Below are 16,572 nucleotides of genomic sequence, written 5' to 3'. Positions count from 1 at the left end.
GGGCACGCGATGCCTCTTCGGCGAGACAGTAAATCTGAAAAGAGCGTGTCCCGCGAGATCGGAGTCTTTTTTCTCTCGAAAATCCGCTCGGTGAAAGAGAGAAAGAACGGGGATGAGGAAGGGTAAGACTAAAAGGTCTATAGAGAAAAAGAGACAGAGACAGAGAGAATTGGAAAGATGTATGGTAACGGGGCGTAGTCAAACGAGCGTCGGTCCCGGGAGCACACGTTCTCCCTCTAGCAAGAGAGTAAAAGAAGAAAGAGAGAGGAAAGAGAGAGAGAGAGAGAGAGAGAGAGAGAGAGAGAGAGATGCATTGAGCAACGTGGCGGGAGGCGTAAGACGATGTCACCTCTCGCGTCCTACGAACGTCTTCCTTCGCGTAGAAGAAGACACGAAACGCGCGTTAAATCAATGATGCCGAGCTTGCGCCGCGTTACTCCCGCGTAACGTGCCACGAAGCCGGAAGCTCGATTCCCCCAGCCCTTTCTCTCTCTCTCTCACTCTCTCTCACACTCTCTCTCCACCCTCTTCCGACTAGCCTGCCGGCGGTGGCGACGGCGGCGGCGGCGCCTTTACGCGCTCCGCCGAAAGTCCCGGCGCCGCGCCGCGCCGTGCCGTGTGTGTCCGTCCTCCCTTCCTCGCGTTCCCGTTCCTCTCGTTCCTCCGGCGTCGACGCTCCTCTCCGCTTTCGACGATGGTGCGTCGTCGCTTCGAGGTCGCGCGCTCCGCCGACCTCGACGGCGCGTCGGCGCGAAAACCCCGGCCGTCTCGCATCCCCACTACTTTTCTATTCGTTCCTGCGCTCGGTTCGAGGCTACTATTACTACTACTACTACTACTACTACTCTACTACTACTACTACTACTACTACTACTACTACTACTACTACTACTACTACTCTACTACTACACTACTACTACTGCTACTACTACTCTACTACTACTGCTACTACTACTACCCTTACTATTGCTACTACTATTATTATTATTACTATCACTACTCTCATTTCCTATTTTTCATCGGATCAACCTCGCTTCGTCTATCCGACGAAGCTCACGCTCTTCTTGCATTTTCTTTGCACGTAAGATTCAATGAGTCGTAGAAATGCTTTCAAGATGGCGGATGGCCCACCGGAGCTCAAACGCGCCGAATATAAATCTCTGTCAGAGTCGCTCTTCTTTCGTCGTTGTCCCGTCGAGAGAACCGATGAAAAGCCTCGTCGTCTCCTCCCGTCTACGATGGCTTTTCTCACCCCTTTCGCAGCGTAAACGCGCACGCTCCGTGCAAAGGACGAAGAGACAGAGAGAGAGAGAGAGAGAGAGAGAGAGAGAGAGAGAAACAGAGAGACAGAGACAGACACACAGAGAGAGAGAAAGGTAGAGGGAGATAGAGGGAGAGAGAACCGTGCTCGTACGATCGCGAGGAAGAGGAGGTGTATGAGGAGGAGGAGAAGGAAGAGGAACGAGCCAAGTCGCTTCCTCTTTCGCGACGCACACGAGCTCGTGGCGCTTTCCGTTCCGTGCCGTTCCATTTCCTTCCGTTCCGTTCCATTCCGTTCCGTTCCGTTCCCCTCGGCCATCCTACGTCTTCCAGTCTTTTACTCTCCTCCGGAGAGCGGAATATAGATTCCGTACGCGTAACGCGTTACACGCGTCGGACCGCGGCTTCGAGAGGGACGCCGAACGTCGCGACGCCAGATACACGTATCTCGAAACTACCCTTTCGACGCTTCTTCACCCTCTTCCGTTGAACCGACCAAAGAGCACGACTCCACCGACGCATATTTCGCGGGTGTACAAAGGGCGGACGTGCTTTTCTTTTTTTTTGTCCGCAGCATTTGGAGACCTTCGATGGACAATAAAATTCGTTAATCTTCCGTAATAATAGTCCGTTCGAACGAATGACATCTCGATGACATCTCGAACGTAATCGTTCCAGGAAGAAGAGGAAGAGGAGGATAAGAAGAGAGCACGGTAATGCGACCGATTACGTGGATAGCCCGAGAAATCGCGATCGAAAGGAAGCACCTACTAATTAGTCGGTGCTATTTACTTTTGGAAGGATCCTTCGGCTTGAAATGATTCTAAAGTGCGACTTTACCACGACCAGGAAGATCTCGGTAGACGGTGGTGAGCGCTCGAGGAGGGGTAGTGCGCGTTGGAGGTGAAGCGAAACGACCAAAAATTTTCCTCTCGAATTTCCGACGCTTGTATATATATATATATACACACACACACATATATATAGTATATACCTATATATATATACACACACACATACACGCACGCACACATATGTAGCGGATATCTCGTTCGAAATTTTGCGCGCGATAAACGAACGATGCTGAATTTTTCTTTGAGAGAAGGTCGGTAAAGGAGATAGAAAGAAATTTGTTCGATTCTATCGAAGATAATATCGAATACGAACGATCCAGTCCTTACGATCTAATGTGAACGATAATGCTGGCTTTTCGCTTACTTTACACCGCACGATACGCTAACGTTTTACGTACGGTGATGGTTCTTTCGTGCGCGTCGATCGATCGTAACTCGCTGCCACTGCTACGAGAATTCGCTGCGTGAAATTCTCTTCGTTCGACCCTCGAAGCAACGTGTCTTATCCCCTAGATCGAGATACATCGGTTGTATAGCATAGAAAGAACGAGAAGAACTACTAGGAGATAGGAATAGAGACAGAGACAGAGACAGAGAGCGAGAGAGAAAGCGAGAGAGAGATATAGAGAGAGAAGTAGGAAGAGGAGGAGGAGGAGGAGGAGGAGGAGGAGGAGGAGGAGAAGGAGGAGAAGGCAGAAGAGAATCAATCGAGAACACAGTCGGGTCTGTCCAAAATCGGCGGAATAATGTTTCTGCGTATCGACAGGATCGTGCGCTCGGGGATCTTGTTTCTGTTGTGCATCGGGTCGAGCTTTCAGCAGGAGGAGGATATACCCCATAACGAGTGAGTACAATCGTCGTATTATTATTTCTTTGCTTTTTCTTTTTTTCATGGAATGCTCGCGCGTACAGCGAGCGTAAAGAGGGATAAAAAAGAAAAGAGAAAGAAAAAGAAAAAGAAAGAACAAGTAGAAGGAAAAGAAAAAAAAAAAAAGAAAAAGAAAAAAGGAAAATGACATTGGAGAGAAGGAACAAGAGGTGGGGGTGTCTTATTCCTCTTATGCGAGAGGGTTGATGCGCGTAGGACGTGTACAATCCTCGTGTACGTCGAGAGGACGAGTGGGCGTACGGGTCGTCGCTCGTAGTACGCGCGGCGCGTACTTGCGACACGCGGGACGCTCTTCGCTCTCCCTCCCCAACTTACCCTCCTACTCCCCCTCTTGCCACCCTCTTCTCGCTATCCTTCGATTCTCTCTTTTCACTTCTTCGTCGGATTTCGTCCTCTTCCATTTTCATCGGCACTCGGTCTCAACGACGAGTCCATTGTAAAAGCCAAGAGACGTCGATTTCTCCAATTTGTTCTCTTCCTATCTCTCTTTCTCTCTCTCTCTCTCTCTCACACTCGTCTTCCGCTTTATCTGATCGCGCCAAGAGGACATGCGTAGCGTAGCTCGATGCAACTATGACCTCGATCTGCATCATCGCGCATCAACCTTCTTCCTTCGGGAGCCATAACTCGAGCTGCCGAATATTCCTTTCGATATCGTGTCTCATCGTCTACTCGCGATCATACAGGACCTTTTCTAAAACGAAAATCCTTTCTTATTTCCCATACGAAAAGAGGACCGAGTCGCGCATTACGACGTGACACCTCCGATACCGCAACCCACGTCGAATTTACGATACCCGACTCTGCCATCTATGTATACGTCGAACATCAGTTCCCACGAGCTAATTCCCTCTCCTATTTCTTTTCAAGGTCGTACTTGGATAACGTATTATCGTATTAGCAAGCATCGATGTCCAAGGCGACCATCCTCGATATCTATTGGAAAATTCTTATGCACGAAGGAAAATCATTGTACGTTATGTTACGTACAAGAGTAAAGACAAGGCGAAATAATGGTGACATAACGTTCCCCCTTTCCAGGTCATTCCGTTTTCGTAGATTCACAGTCCACGAAATAGGTTCATTTTGAATCTGGGCCATTCTCTTCTCAACGACGTGTTCCTCAACCTACCGCGTTATTTCACCTAAGATAACGTTTTTAGTAACTCGATTATATGAACTTTCCAAGAGAATGACCTGGATACGAAGAAGAACTATCATCGTTTGCGATGGGTTCGAACGAGAAACACTAGTCACGTAGTACCAACGATATCAATTTACGCTTTAAATCTTAACATCGAAAAGTATCCCTATTGAAATATTTCCCTTCTTTTTTTTTTTCTTTTTTTTCTTTTATCCGACAAAAGCGTTTCTATTACACCCTGTTTCAACATCGTCAGGAATTGTTCCTTTATTCGTTTTTTTTTTCAGAGTAAAAAACTGGGCCTTGAAATTTGGAGTGGACCTATGGGAATTTGGTAAGCAAGTAACCAAAATGACCGAAATACAAAAGGTAAGAAGATTTTTTCGTTGAAGAAAGGAAAGTTGGGTGAGTTACGTGGACGATGTTTTTTCTCGATAAACGTACTACATATGCATATACATATACATACACATATAGAACGATATAACGCCGGTATAACTGTTTTCGTAGAATAGAAAATGCAAGAAGAATGTAGGACGTAAAACGTAGAAAACTGGGTAGAAACGCTTGGGTAACGAGCGGTAACGACGAAGAGAAGCAGAGTGTCTGGCATCGACGTTGTTCCGTCGTTGCCGCAGTTGTTTCCCTTCGTCTTTCGTCCGCGTCGACTGAATTTTCTCGCTTTTCACGCTTTTTTACTTCTGCTGTTGCATTTTACATAGTTCCCACGTCTATTCGATATACCGCCGAATAAAAGAAAAAAGAAAAAAAAAAAGAAAATGTCAGCAACCCGTTACTTTACGAGGGACCTTAATGGACTGTGTGTTTCTCTTCGTGATTGGAGCAGCATGCATCATTAATTACGTTATTAAACCTCTGGTGTCGTGTGGCCTGCATATGCCCTGATGTATTTCGCCTTTGTTTATTTTTCCTTTCTTCCTTTTCGATCCTTCTTCTTTTCTCTTTTTCTTTTTATTATTTTAACGAACGTCGAGAGAGAAAGAAAACTCGTCGAGATTCGACGACGAAAGATTAAGAATTCTATGCGTCTATTAATTATCGATTAAAACGATATCCGTACTGTCGAACGAGTCCAGGTAAATATGTAAATTTAAAAAGATCGTACGACCGAGATAAACGAAATTGAAAAGTATTTCTGGAAAATAAACGAGCCATATAGTTATCCAGAGGCGAGAATAAATGAATGAGAGAAGTAGAAAGCGAGGGAGAAAACGAAAGAGGGGGGGAAAGAGGGTAAAATAAAGACCGCGAAGAGTTTGAGAGCGTCGGTATGAAAAGGTTCGTTTAAAAGGGGGCCCTTTTGCAGGTGGCTCTTGAGTTCGAAGTTGTACGAGCTTGAACGTGGTTGAACGTGGTTGAACGTAGACGTACGTATACATAGGCGACTCCATCTCTCTCTCTCTCTCTCTTTCTATTTCTCTCTCTCTCTCTCTCTCTCTGCTCGTAGTCGCAGCGAGTAAACGGACGCGACACGCTGATCGATAATACGCGAACTTCGAATCCCCTGTCGCTGATACGACAACGCGCGAAAAGTACGAGCGTCGAATCGTGCTGGTTCCCTTCTCTTCTCACCCTCTTCTCACCCTCTTCGTCCTTTCCACGGCGCCATCGCCATCTCCACCAACCACCAACGTTTCTTCCACCTCGTACGTACCTATACCCTACTATTCTCGCTCGTTTCTCTCGGAAGCATACACACACACATACATATATACATATACGCACACAGAGAAAGAGAGAGATGCACACCGACGAAATCGAACGTCTATCGAATGTCATCGGCTTCGCCATTTTCTTCTCCTCCGATGAGAATCGATCTCTGTAGCCGTGCTCGTAAAAAAACCTATGTATGTACTTACTTACGTACATGTAAGCGTAATAGAAGTATAACGGACGACTCACCGAGTCAATATTTTCCTTTCCTTTTGTTTTTTCTTTTCCTTATTTCCTTTTTCTTTTTCTATTTTTTTTTTTTGTTTTTGTTTTTTCAATTTTTTTCCCTCCATTCGACGTAATTCGTTCGAAGAAAAATGCAATGATATATTTTCTTCTCGCGTTGCATCACAAAAGCATCGCATAGGATATATATTACGCGCCTCTTCTTTCTCAAAACTCGCGAGAAGAAGCAGAAAGGAAAGTTCTTTATTTGTTGTCGTCTTTTGTTTGTTACGTAAGTGTATATATATATATATATATGCTTGTCGAGTATATATGTACGTACATAGATATACACATGCAGCTACGTACGTATGTGTACGCGTCGTTACGATATATCGAAAGCATATAAGGAGGAGCACTCGAATGGGAGCCTTTTAAATTTACCTGTTGCTCTCGCAATTGAGAGATAATATTTTTAATTCGACGTAGTTACATTACGAATTATATAAATACATGAATATGTATAAAGGTAGATATTAATATTTACGTTCTATGCTAGTTCTACGCACGGAGAAATCTAAAAAGAATAAACGAGCGTCATACGTCTTCGTCGTACGAATAGAAATCGCGAAACGATTTACAGTGGTTATTCTTAGAGAATTCCGAATGCTCGTTTTTAGATATCGTTCGATTATTTGGGGAAATAATAGAACGATTACGTGGCGATATCGAGCGAAAAGGGAGACTAAATGAGAAAGGGTCGATACGAGGCATTACCCTTCATATTTCCGAGATTAAACCTCAACGATAAAAATATTTTTCCTCGATCGAACGAACCGTGTAGGTGTCTCAAAATAAACACCTTTTTTTAAACGATGTAACGATATAAAGCAATTTGCTCTTTGGTTATTATTTTTGGTTAATTGCTTAGTTGGAAAAATGAATGAATCTACATAAATGATACATGCATATTTTGTCGACGCTTACATAAGTACAGACGAAATAAAGAGGAAAAAGGAAAGGTCATTAAAAGTTACTCGTCGCACCACCGCTCGTGTTTTATTTCGCACGAATATCAAGAGAAAATAAAAAGGCTCTCTGCTGCCTCCCTCTCTCTCTCTCTCTCGTTTCTACTTTTCCACAGATAAGAAAGCTCGCTCGGTCGCTCGCTTTTTTACGCTCGATCCATCCTGTCCATTATCCTCCTTTTCGTTTCTTTTTCTGCTTCCCACCCCCTGACCTCCCCTCTCATTCTCCCAACTTCTTCTCGGCTAACACTCCTCTCCATTTCCTCTCGACGCTCGTTTACCCTTCCGATAACATACAATTGCAACGTGATAATACGAACGCGACTAAACGATTTTTTTTTTTTTTCAACGATGATCGCAATTAGAAGGAAATAATTCGTCTAACAATAAGTTCATAAGCACATATCATAAACGACGCAGTCGTGGGGTGTGTCATTAAACGGCCGATCGACGAACAATTCGAACGTTATTCCCATTTCGGTGTGTATAATGCAAGAACCGACGTAGTAGACGGTCTGTAGCGGTAAATGCGCTATCAACGTCAAGGCCAATTGGCACTTTGCGTGTCGATTAAACCGACGAGAATAATAATACCGACGATCGACGCGCGTATCGACGTTTATTTTCACCCACTAACGACGTGCCGATTAGTGCCGACTACGTACGACCAATACCGAGTGGACGGGGAAACTACTTTTCATTGCGCATTTTCCCTAATAATTGAACAACGTTTAGAAATCAAAAGGACATCGTCCACGTTCTCCCGATTTTTCCCCTTCTTCTTCTTTTTTTTTCTCTCCCTCTTCTTTCCCCGACAGACGATGATATTCAACGTTATCGTTATTTTTCGATTTCTACAGAATTATTACAAAGTCGAGGCGAATCTTATTAAAAGGGACGGCTTGGTACTGGTAAGAGAAATGGCTGCTGAAGTTAAAAATATGATGGACTTTAAAATGAACGCCGTAATGGTGAGTAAGAGCCAGAGAAATACATAATCGATCGGACGTTGAAAACTTCGAAGTAATAATAAATTAGCTCGGATAGGTATAGACGATACAAGCTTCTTTATAACATTTATTCGCAATCCCCGATCTCGCATGGCTCGTTTTAATGCTCTTACGATTTATCCGAGGAATCGACAAACTAGCATGGATAAAGTAATTGACGTCGATACGAATCCTATCACGTTGAAGGGAAGTACCTGACTGGTTGACGAGGCTAGGCCCGGCGCACGTCTCTCCCACCACTCGTGCTCCTTCTACGCTATACCTACCATTTGCACTTACACTGCGTCGCCGCTTAGACGACGATACGGTCTATCTCTATCTCTTTCATTATCTTACGACGAGCAAAGTACTTTACTTACTTACCAACGAAGGAGATGCGAATAATTAAGCTCGAGCATTATCCTGTTCCGTTGATCTCTTTTTAATTAATTCCAGGATTACGGCGTGCAAATGATCTTTCTCTTTCACGTACACACATATATATATGTGTATATACATATATATGCACGCGCACACACACACACATCGGTCTTTGATCGATTTACATTTGCAAACTACCTAGAATATAGATAAGAGAACGCGTATAGTCGGCTAATTGTGTATCGGTAATCTTTAATCATTTTCTCGAATGTCGCAGAGGCTAATGGAAAATGCCGAACAGGCCGCAGTTTCTCCGCCGAGAGATGGTAACGTGTCACCCAAATATCATTCTTCCCATCGTTCGAATCTTTTCATGGGAGATGGCAAAGGTTCCTCCGATTCTCGTGAAGTATATCTAAGCACGAATCGTCATTTCGATCGGCTAGCAGTCAATGTCAGTTTATCGTCGGTTCTCATGCCAGCTGGAATACAAGAGACAGGTACGTGATCGTACCTAATCGGTATTGAAAAGTTTACGATAGAAATTCGAACGACGTTTATTTATAAAATAAATCGGAATAAATAGTTTGGCAAAGTATACTCCCTGTCGCATCTAGTTTCCTTTCGTTCTCCCGAAGCTACTTTAACTCTTCGAGAAAGTATTCCTTACTTCGCAATCCTTTTAACGCCGTTCGAAATGTCATTACAGAGAGCGACGTAGCTGCGGGCATTCAATGGAGCGAATACTTGGATCCTCTTTTCGTCAATAATTACGAAAGCGATCCCTCGTTATCTTGGCAGTACTACGGCGCTACCTCGGGATTTTTAAGACGCTTTCCTGGTAAATGCACGTCCCTCGTTATCTTCGTAATAACGTTGAGAAATTTGGTCCGGACCGACTCGGACTACTAACGAGTTATTAGAATTTCATTTTCCTTGGAACTGGAACTGGCAATATTATTTTTCTTTTCTTTTTTTAGCCATAACGTGGCCACCGATGGAGTTTGGCACGAACAAGTCACCGTCAGTGTCCTCGAATCGTGTTTATCGCGACGTCTACGACTTCAGGACTTCTAATTGGTTCGTCGGTGCTGCGAACAGTCCAAAAGACTTGGCGATTTTAATAGACACCATGGGATACGACAGCGAGAGGAATCAACGATTAATAAGCGCTACTACCAAGGCGATATTGGACACGTTAGGTCCCGACGATTACGTGAACGTTTACCGATATGGCGAAACGGCCGAGGAAATCGTACAGTGTTTCAAGGACAGCCTGGCTCAGGCCTCGCCGGAGAACATACACGAGCTCAAGCTCGCGACGAATACGTTGAAACGCGAGGAAACGACGAAGAACATGTCGGCGGCCTTGAGTACGGCCTTTGAAATCCTTCACAAGTACAATAGAACCGGTCAGGGTAGTCAATGTAATCAGGCGATAATCTTGATAACGACTGACAACGAAGGTCCTCCTACGGAAGTGATCAGAAGGTACAACTGGCCGCACATGCCGGTCAGATTATTTACTTACCTCGTTGGCGGTGACAAGAGTCCGGAACTCTTCGACATGGCGTGCACCAACAAAGGTACGAATCGTCTCTTCTTGCCGCTCACCCGATCGTTTACAGCTTCTGTCCGATACGATTCGATCGCGCCGTAGATAATACATACCGTATCGCGTTAAACGATCGTTCCAATTTACAGGGTATTACGCGAGAATTACCAAGCCGGAAGAGATTAAGAGTAAAGTTTTCGAATACGTGAAGGTACTCGCCAGACCTATGGTCCTTTATCAGCACGATCACCCTATACACTGGAGTCCGGCTTACATCGGTGGAAAGGTAAAAGTACTTACCGACGTTATATCGACGACGCGAAATAACGTCGACTTCCAATTCATTTTTAGAGCGGTAGATATGGCCGAGAAAATCGTGGACAGCTGATGACGTCCGTCACCGCTCCGATCTTGGATCGTCGAAATCATACGGTACCTTTTAAAATTTCATCCTTCACCTATCGACAGTTTTATCTTAATGCGTTTTCTTCGATACGTTCCAGTTGAAAAGAGCTAATTTATTGGGCGTCGTTGGTACCGACGTTCCCGTCGAAGAAATTCAAAAACTCGTGCCACCTTCCAAGGTATTTGTTATATATCCCTCCGCTTGTCCCGACGAGGAATATCTATCCGATCGATCGCTTTTTCTTTCAGTTGGGAGTCAATGGATACTCCTTTATCGTCGACAATAATGGCCGCGTTTTGTATCATCCGGATCTGCGTCCGTTGGTAAGTAAATCGTGCGATAGAAGATATCATTTCCATCGGATACTCACGCGCATTTGTTGTAACGCTAATGCAGCCGGGAAATGCAGATGTGAGTACGAATAACAACCCTTTCGATCGACCTTATCTTTGAGGTCTCGTAATCTCCCTTTCTTCGATTTAACGTTTGTCCTATTTGCGATAACAGTACGAGGAGACACTGAAACCTACGTACATAAGCGTAGACCTGTCGGAAGTCGAACTAGCCGAATACGACGGACCCTCGCACTCCTTGAACAATTCTCTTCTTTTAGACGTAAGTGATAACGGTCGAAGAGAAATCGGACGAATTTTATCGCTTCATTCGTGAATCATGAATGAAATTTTGTTCGCAGTTGAGGCACGATATGATCGATCAGAAGGAAGGGGAGACCGGCTTCGCCGTGAAGATTCATTACGACGACATGGTAAACTTCCTTACTGCTCCTTCCGTCGTGCATGTTCATCTAACGAAAAAACAAACAACGAAAGACAAAAGAAAAGATAGATACTAACAACGGGGAAAAAATGTAAATTTCAGAAAAGAGTGACCATCAGACGACACAATTATTTTTACAAGCCGATCGAGGGTACGCCGTTTTCATTGGGTTTGGCTTTACCCGAGGGGTATGGCATGTTCGAACTCCTTGCCGAACAGGAGATCAAGCACACGATAGTAGATGGTAAGTATGTACTTAGCTACGTACATACCTACGTACATCGTTATCACTCGGATCGTTTTATACGGATTCTTGTTCGACGTCCGATCGATTAATCTTGCCGATTCGGTCGAATTCTTTTTCAGTGACCGAATACTTTAAAGGTAATAATTGGAAAGTACATCCAGATTGGGTGTACTGTGAATATAATTCGGCATCGGACAAGTTGTTCTCTTCCCCGGAGGAACGCGTTTTGCACTTTTTATCGCGCACGCGAAAACCCGGGTGGAAGTGGATGTCCTTGAGACCAAGGAGTCCAAGCTCGCACCATAAACAGGCGAGCAAGCCGGACAAGGACGCTTATTATTGTGAGTGTAACAATCGAAGGAATAACAATCATCGAAATTTCATTTCATCGACAGTCTACGATACCGCACGTTTCGACGTTTCGTTTCAGGCGATAAGAGATTGCTTCAATCCTTAGTTTTGGACGCATTGGTAACGGATGGGTTTGATAAAAGAAGAAATTCAATGCACAAAGAAGAGAATCCGAAGTAAGTAAGTCGATCCATGTAAAGGAGGACAAAAGAGGACTATAGAAAAGCACGTGCGAATCCTCCGCATACGCGCAACGAACGTTTAGTAATGTCTCGAGCACCTCACTATATGCACAAAGCACGCGATTATTGTATTTATTAATTCACGCACGGTTACGAGAATGTCACGAGTGTCGAGCTCTTTATTGCAAAGTTTTATTGAAAATTATCCTTGCGTCGCACTCTTAATTCTGCCCGTGACAGGTTGTCTCGCATAATTGCGACGGGGACGGCGGAAGGCACCGGTTGGGTGAAAGAAAAACGTGGAAGCGTGATAAAAGCACTGCGTCGGCCAAAAGCGGACAATGGGACATGATGAAAACAAAAAGAAACAAAAAGAAAGAAGAAAAAAAACAAAAGAAAAAAAGAGAAAAGAAAAGAAAAAAAGACAGAGCGAGTGAGAGAGAGAGAGAGAGAGAGAGAGAGAGAGAGAAAATTCAACTTAATTTGCATTGCATATAGGCTACGGATATTTCGCGTTTCCACGTTTTTCCGTAGTTAGATATTATGCACCGTGCGCCAACGTTCGCTCTCTTTCATTTTACAAGACCTTATATTTCATTGCATATATTTTTATTACATTTTATTATTGTGTGTCTCCACCGCTAGCCCTATTGCCATACTGATGGCTCTACTGCACAGGTAATTTGCAAAAATCCATTATGCACAATTATTTGTCTAAATGCGTTCGTCTACGCTGCAACATAATAAGTTCTTAGCTGGTGTGTAATTACCTGCTATCGTTCCTCCTTTGCGTCGAATTTCACGTCGACGAGCTCTCTATACGACGATCAATACTATTTCGATTTAAGGGGTAAACCTTTGAAAGCTCTTACGTCGATGTAACTCGATGATACATAGGGTGCATAAAAATGTCGAAAAAGTCGTTCTCGATTCTGACAAGTTTTCAGCAAAGGGAAGAATCGCGTGATGCGTTTTTCTTCTCTCCCTTTCTCCTGTTTTTTATACACCCTACGTAACATCGTTCGAATATAAAAAAGTAATCAAGACCTAGATAATGTTTTGATCGTACGCGATCTGAAGATTAAACGTCGTAAAACCAATTCGTGATAAGACGTACGAGAGGGGGAGGGTGTTCACGAAACGTGACCACAACGTCGGACAGATGATTTTTGTTGTTTCTTTTTTACTCTTCTCTCTTATCGTAATTATATACCTCGACTTCGGTCGATAAATAATGTTCTATGTGTTCCTCAAAAAGGACCTTTCGATGGAATCGTACAAAATCCTTTTCTGACGCGAAACGTTTGTTTTTACAGCCAAGGCAAAGGTAGATTCGGGGTTACGAGAAGCTTCATCGCAACTAGAAGCGGACTTTTTCGTTGGCACGAACATCAACAGAGCGATGAGACCGCAGAGGAGCCGTACGTAAATGATCGCACGATTTTATTTGCGTCAGATCGCTCGAGGATTACGTCAGTCGAGTATTCCTTTTCAGTTGGTTTCCCGAGCAGCAAGCAAGAGCTATGGAATCGTCTTGGTACAAACGCGCCGTCGATCAGCACTCGATAGAACCGGAAAGTTTCGTTTTTAGCGTTCCGTTCGATGCCGGTACGTAACGTAAGCGCCGACGCAATCTTTAGATCGAACCAAAATTAAATCTCTTCCGTCCGATAAGCATAATATCGTTTTATCAGCCGAAAGACCGAATCCTCTGGTTACCGCGACGCACGCTATCTTCATTGGAAAAGGACACAAAGCTCCGGCTGCGGTGGTAGGATTGCAATTTCAACATTCCTCATTGGCGTCGCATTTCGTTAACATAACGTCAACGGTAATCGTCCGACGTTCGCTTTTAACCGGGACCCGTTAACGTTCGACGTTAAATTCATTTCGCAAAATTCTTACTCCCACAGTGTACGGGAATGTCTGGCTGCAAAAAGAACTGTGCGTCGGAGGAACTCGACTGTTATATTCTCGACAATAGCGGATTCATCGTTATAAGCGAGAGACACGAGCACACCGGCAAATTTTTCGGCGAGATAGATGGTACCATAATGGATTCCTTGGTACAAGATAGGATATACAGGTTATTCATCGTCGCTTGATACAATTTTTCCACGTCGATTCGGTATATATCGAATATCGTCTATTATTTCAGGAAGGTAACCGTCATCGATTATCAGGGCACCTGTAGTCCTCAAGAGAGTCACCGGTCGTCAGCACCGAGAACTACATCGGCATCTATCTTAAAAGGCACCGCGCTTATCGGCAATTTCATTTGGAATCTCTTTGTGAGCTTCAACGTTCAAGATATTTGGCGTACGGTAGTGGCCTTTGCCAAGGATGCGGCGCATTCCATGCAAAACGATGGTAAATTACGACTTTCGACCAGTCCCACGTACCACAGCTAAACGAGGCCATAATCGGATCGCCATAAAAAAATATCTCCGTCTTTTCAGACGATCTGATATTCTCTGACACCGACCTTGACACTGATCCCAATAACAACGGTGCCGACGAACTAGCCGAGCTTCACAATTTGGACTCGATGGCACCGGCGGAATCAACCGCGGGATCGATATCAGGAAAGGAACACTTTTCGGAAGTACCAGTGGCACCTCCGATACCTGTCTCACCACCGACTACTCGTGCCACGTCCGCCCATTTTCCACCTCGCAAATTAAGGTCTTGCGAAAAGAAGACGGATCTTTATATCCTGCAGCCTGAGAGACTCAATACCAGCGGACAAAGTAATCCGCTTAAAGGAAAACTCACCAACTGTCATGTTACAGGGTGCGAAAGGCAAGTAGTATTCGTTAAAAATTACATGCGATCGCGTAAACGGATAGACGGAGGTCTCTTCTCGATGTTCCTAATGACAAATTCTCTTCGACAGGCCTTTCAGCGTGCAAAAAATACATCACACGAATTTGATTCTCCTGGTGGTGGACACGTTGTGTCCCTGTGGTAACAAACAACTCAGCATCGAGCCGATCGAAGCTATGACCGAACCAGGAGCGTGTACAGCGAGAAGAGAACGGCTCTATCGGAGAAGACCGCCAAAGTGCATAAATTATCATCCGGAGGAAATGGAGATAAAGATTTGCGGTGGCGCATCGACGCTATTCGGTCGATCCACCACCCTGGTCGTGCTTCTGTTAACCATCTTCGTCGTCAGGTTGGCGTGACTCTCCAGTTAACGGTGATCCACTCGCAACAAAGCACGCACGCACACGCTATTATAAGGCGCGTACGCATTTACGAATTGACCTTTTTGAACGGATCTAGCGTTTGCCCCTTTCTACTAAGAAAAAAAAATATGGTTGTCTAAGCAAGTTATATACGAGCGGTCTACTCTGCCTTTTTTCCTTCAAAAATCCTTTTTTCGTCTCTGGCTCTCTCTCTCTCGCGTCGAATCCCTCGTCGCACGAATAACACGATTCTCTCTATTGCTTCCGATCTATTCGAAGCTTTTGCACGTTTTTCTAACGGGACTCGTTCCGACTTTTTTCTTTTTTCGTTTTTCGTTTCGTCTCTCATTTCTAGATTAAAGATATCGGATGTAAAGTCAACAATTGGTAAAAGCGATCCGTAATAGGCGAACTAACGATATATTCGATCGAGACCTTCACGTTATATAGCTTCTTCCTTTCTTCTTTTGCTCACAAAACAATCTCCCACGATCTACGAATTTTTTTCTCTAACGGGGAGTCGCGAGGATGATTTATTTCACGTCTCTGGTTCCGTCCCTAAAAAGTAATTGTTACGACAGTCGATGTATTTACTTAACGATACATCCATCAATCTTTTTCAGAAATGAGATACTTCAACTTGAAAGCGATTTACCTTGATGAAAGAGCATCGAATCGGTTTAAAAGATTTCCGATCATTAAGCCTTGTCGCGCGAAAATAAAGTTTTACTTTGAAGGAAAATAATAATAATAATAAAAAAAGAAGATTAAAAAAAAAATAGAAAAGAAAAAGAGAAAAAGGTTACAAAAGTACCCTCACCCCTCCAAAAACAAAAAAAAAGAAAAGAACTACAAAAAAAAATTAAAGAAAATAAAACTGCACTCGTTATGCGATTTAAAGCTCACTCTTGCGTGTAAAAAAAAAAAAGAAAAAAAAAGAAAAAAAAGAAAAAAAAACGTTGGAAAACGCAAAAACTCGCGTCGTAAACCGATTCGACGAATTTTATCTTTCGCGTCGAATATCGATCGATATTAATAATTACTTAGATATATCGAGCCTCGCTCGATCATTTACACGTGCGAAAAATGCGAATAAGAAAAGGATTAGCGTTAATGTGCGACGGGATTCGGAGTCAGGGCGAAATAATAAGTGTTAAATCGAGTTGTTTCCGAAGTTTCTCGTTACGAAGTTTCCTCGTAAATTCGTTGTAAACTATTTCGAACTTCCGATACATTGATAAACGCGAGACCTCACAGAGGGACCGTTCACGAGATTAACGAACGTGAGACCTGATGAACGTCTTCGCGTTCGTATATTATATTAATTTACGTGTATAGCGGACCGATCAAAGTTTTACGGTCCATCTATTGAGGGAGGGCCTATCGTTGCTCCAAGCAACGATGGCACTTGAACATATT

The 16,572-nt window shown here is 43.9% G+C and overlaps 1 protein-coding gene across 3 annotated transcripts; it reads left to right on the top strand.

The window, feature by feature from the left end:
- Window positions 1-1,334: 1,334 nt before the first annotated feature.
- Window positions 1,335-16,154, top strand: LOC127065820 (voltage-dependent calcium channel subunit alpha-2/delta-3). 3 transcript variants are annotated; one of them, XM_050998683.1, is made up of 24 exons: window positions 1,337-2,958; window positions 4,435-4,516; window positions 7,935-8,045; window positions 8,722-8,944; window positions 9,154-9,285; window positions 9,425-10,030; window positions 10,149-10,285; window positions 10,351-10,431; window positions 10,503-10,583; window positions 10,654-10,728; window positions 10,802-10,816; window positions 10,913-11,020; window positions 11,100-11,171; window positions 11,285-11,426; window positions 11,549-11,770; window positions 11,860-11,956; window positions 12,608-12,640; window positions 13,279-13,383; window positions 13,458-13,570; window positions 13,657-13,793; window positions 13,876-14,048; window positions 14,121-14,332; window positions 14,422-14,764; window positions 14,859-16,154. In XM_050998683.1, the coding sequence occupies exons 1-24, from the start codon at window positions 2,861-2,863 to the stop codon at window positions 15,148-15,150; spliced, it is 3,690 nt and encodes a 1,229-aa protein (XP_050854640.1). In that variant the 5' UTR covers window positions 1,337-2,860; the 3' UTR covers window positions 15,151-16,154. The 3 variants fall into 3 exon arrangements, with proteins under 3 accessions (XP_050854641.1, XP_050854640.1, XP_050854642.1); XM_050998684.1 differs by lacking the exon at window positions 10,802-10,816 and having other exon boundaries at window positions 1,335-2,958; XM_050998685.1 differs by lacking the exon at window positions 12,608-12,640 and having other exon boundaries at window positions 1,356-2,958.
- The last annotated feature ends 418 nt before the right edge of the window (window positions 16,155-16,572 follow it).

The sequence above is a fragment of the Vespula vulgaris genome, chromosome 8 (genome assembly GCF_905475345.1).
Source record: "Vespula vulgaris chromosome 8, iyVesVulg1.1, whole genome shotgun sequence".
Classification (NCBI taxonomy): Eukaryota; Metazoa; Arthropoda; class Insecta; order Hymenoptera; family Vespidae; genus Vespula; species Vespula vulgaris.
The sequence above is the reverse complement of the archived record's forward strand: the minus strand, read 5'-3'. Positions and strand labels throughout refer to the sequence as shown.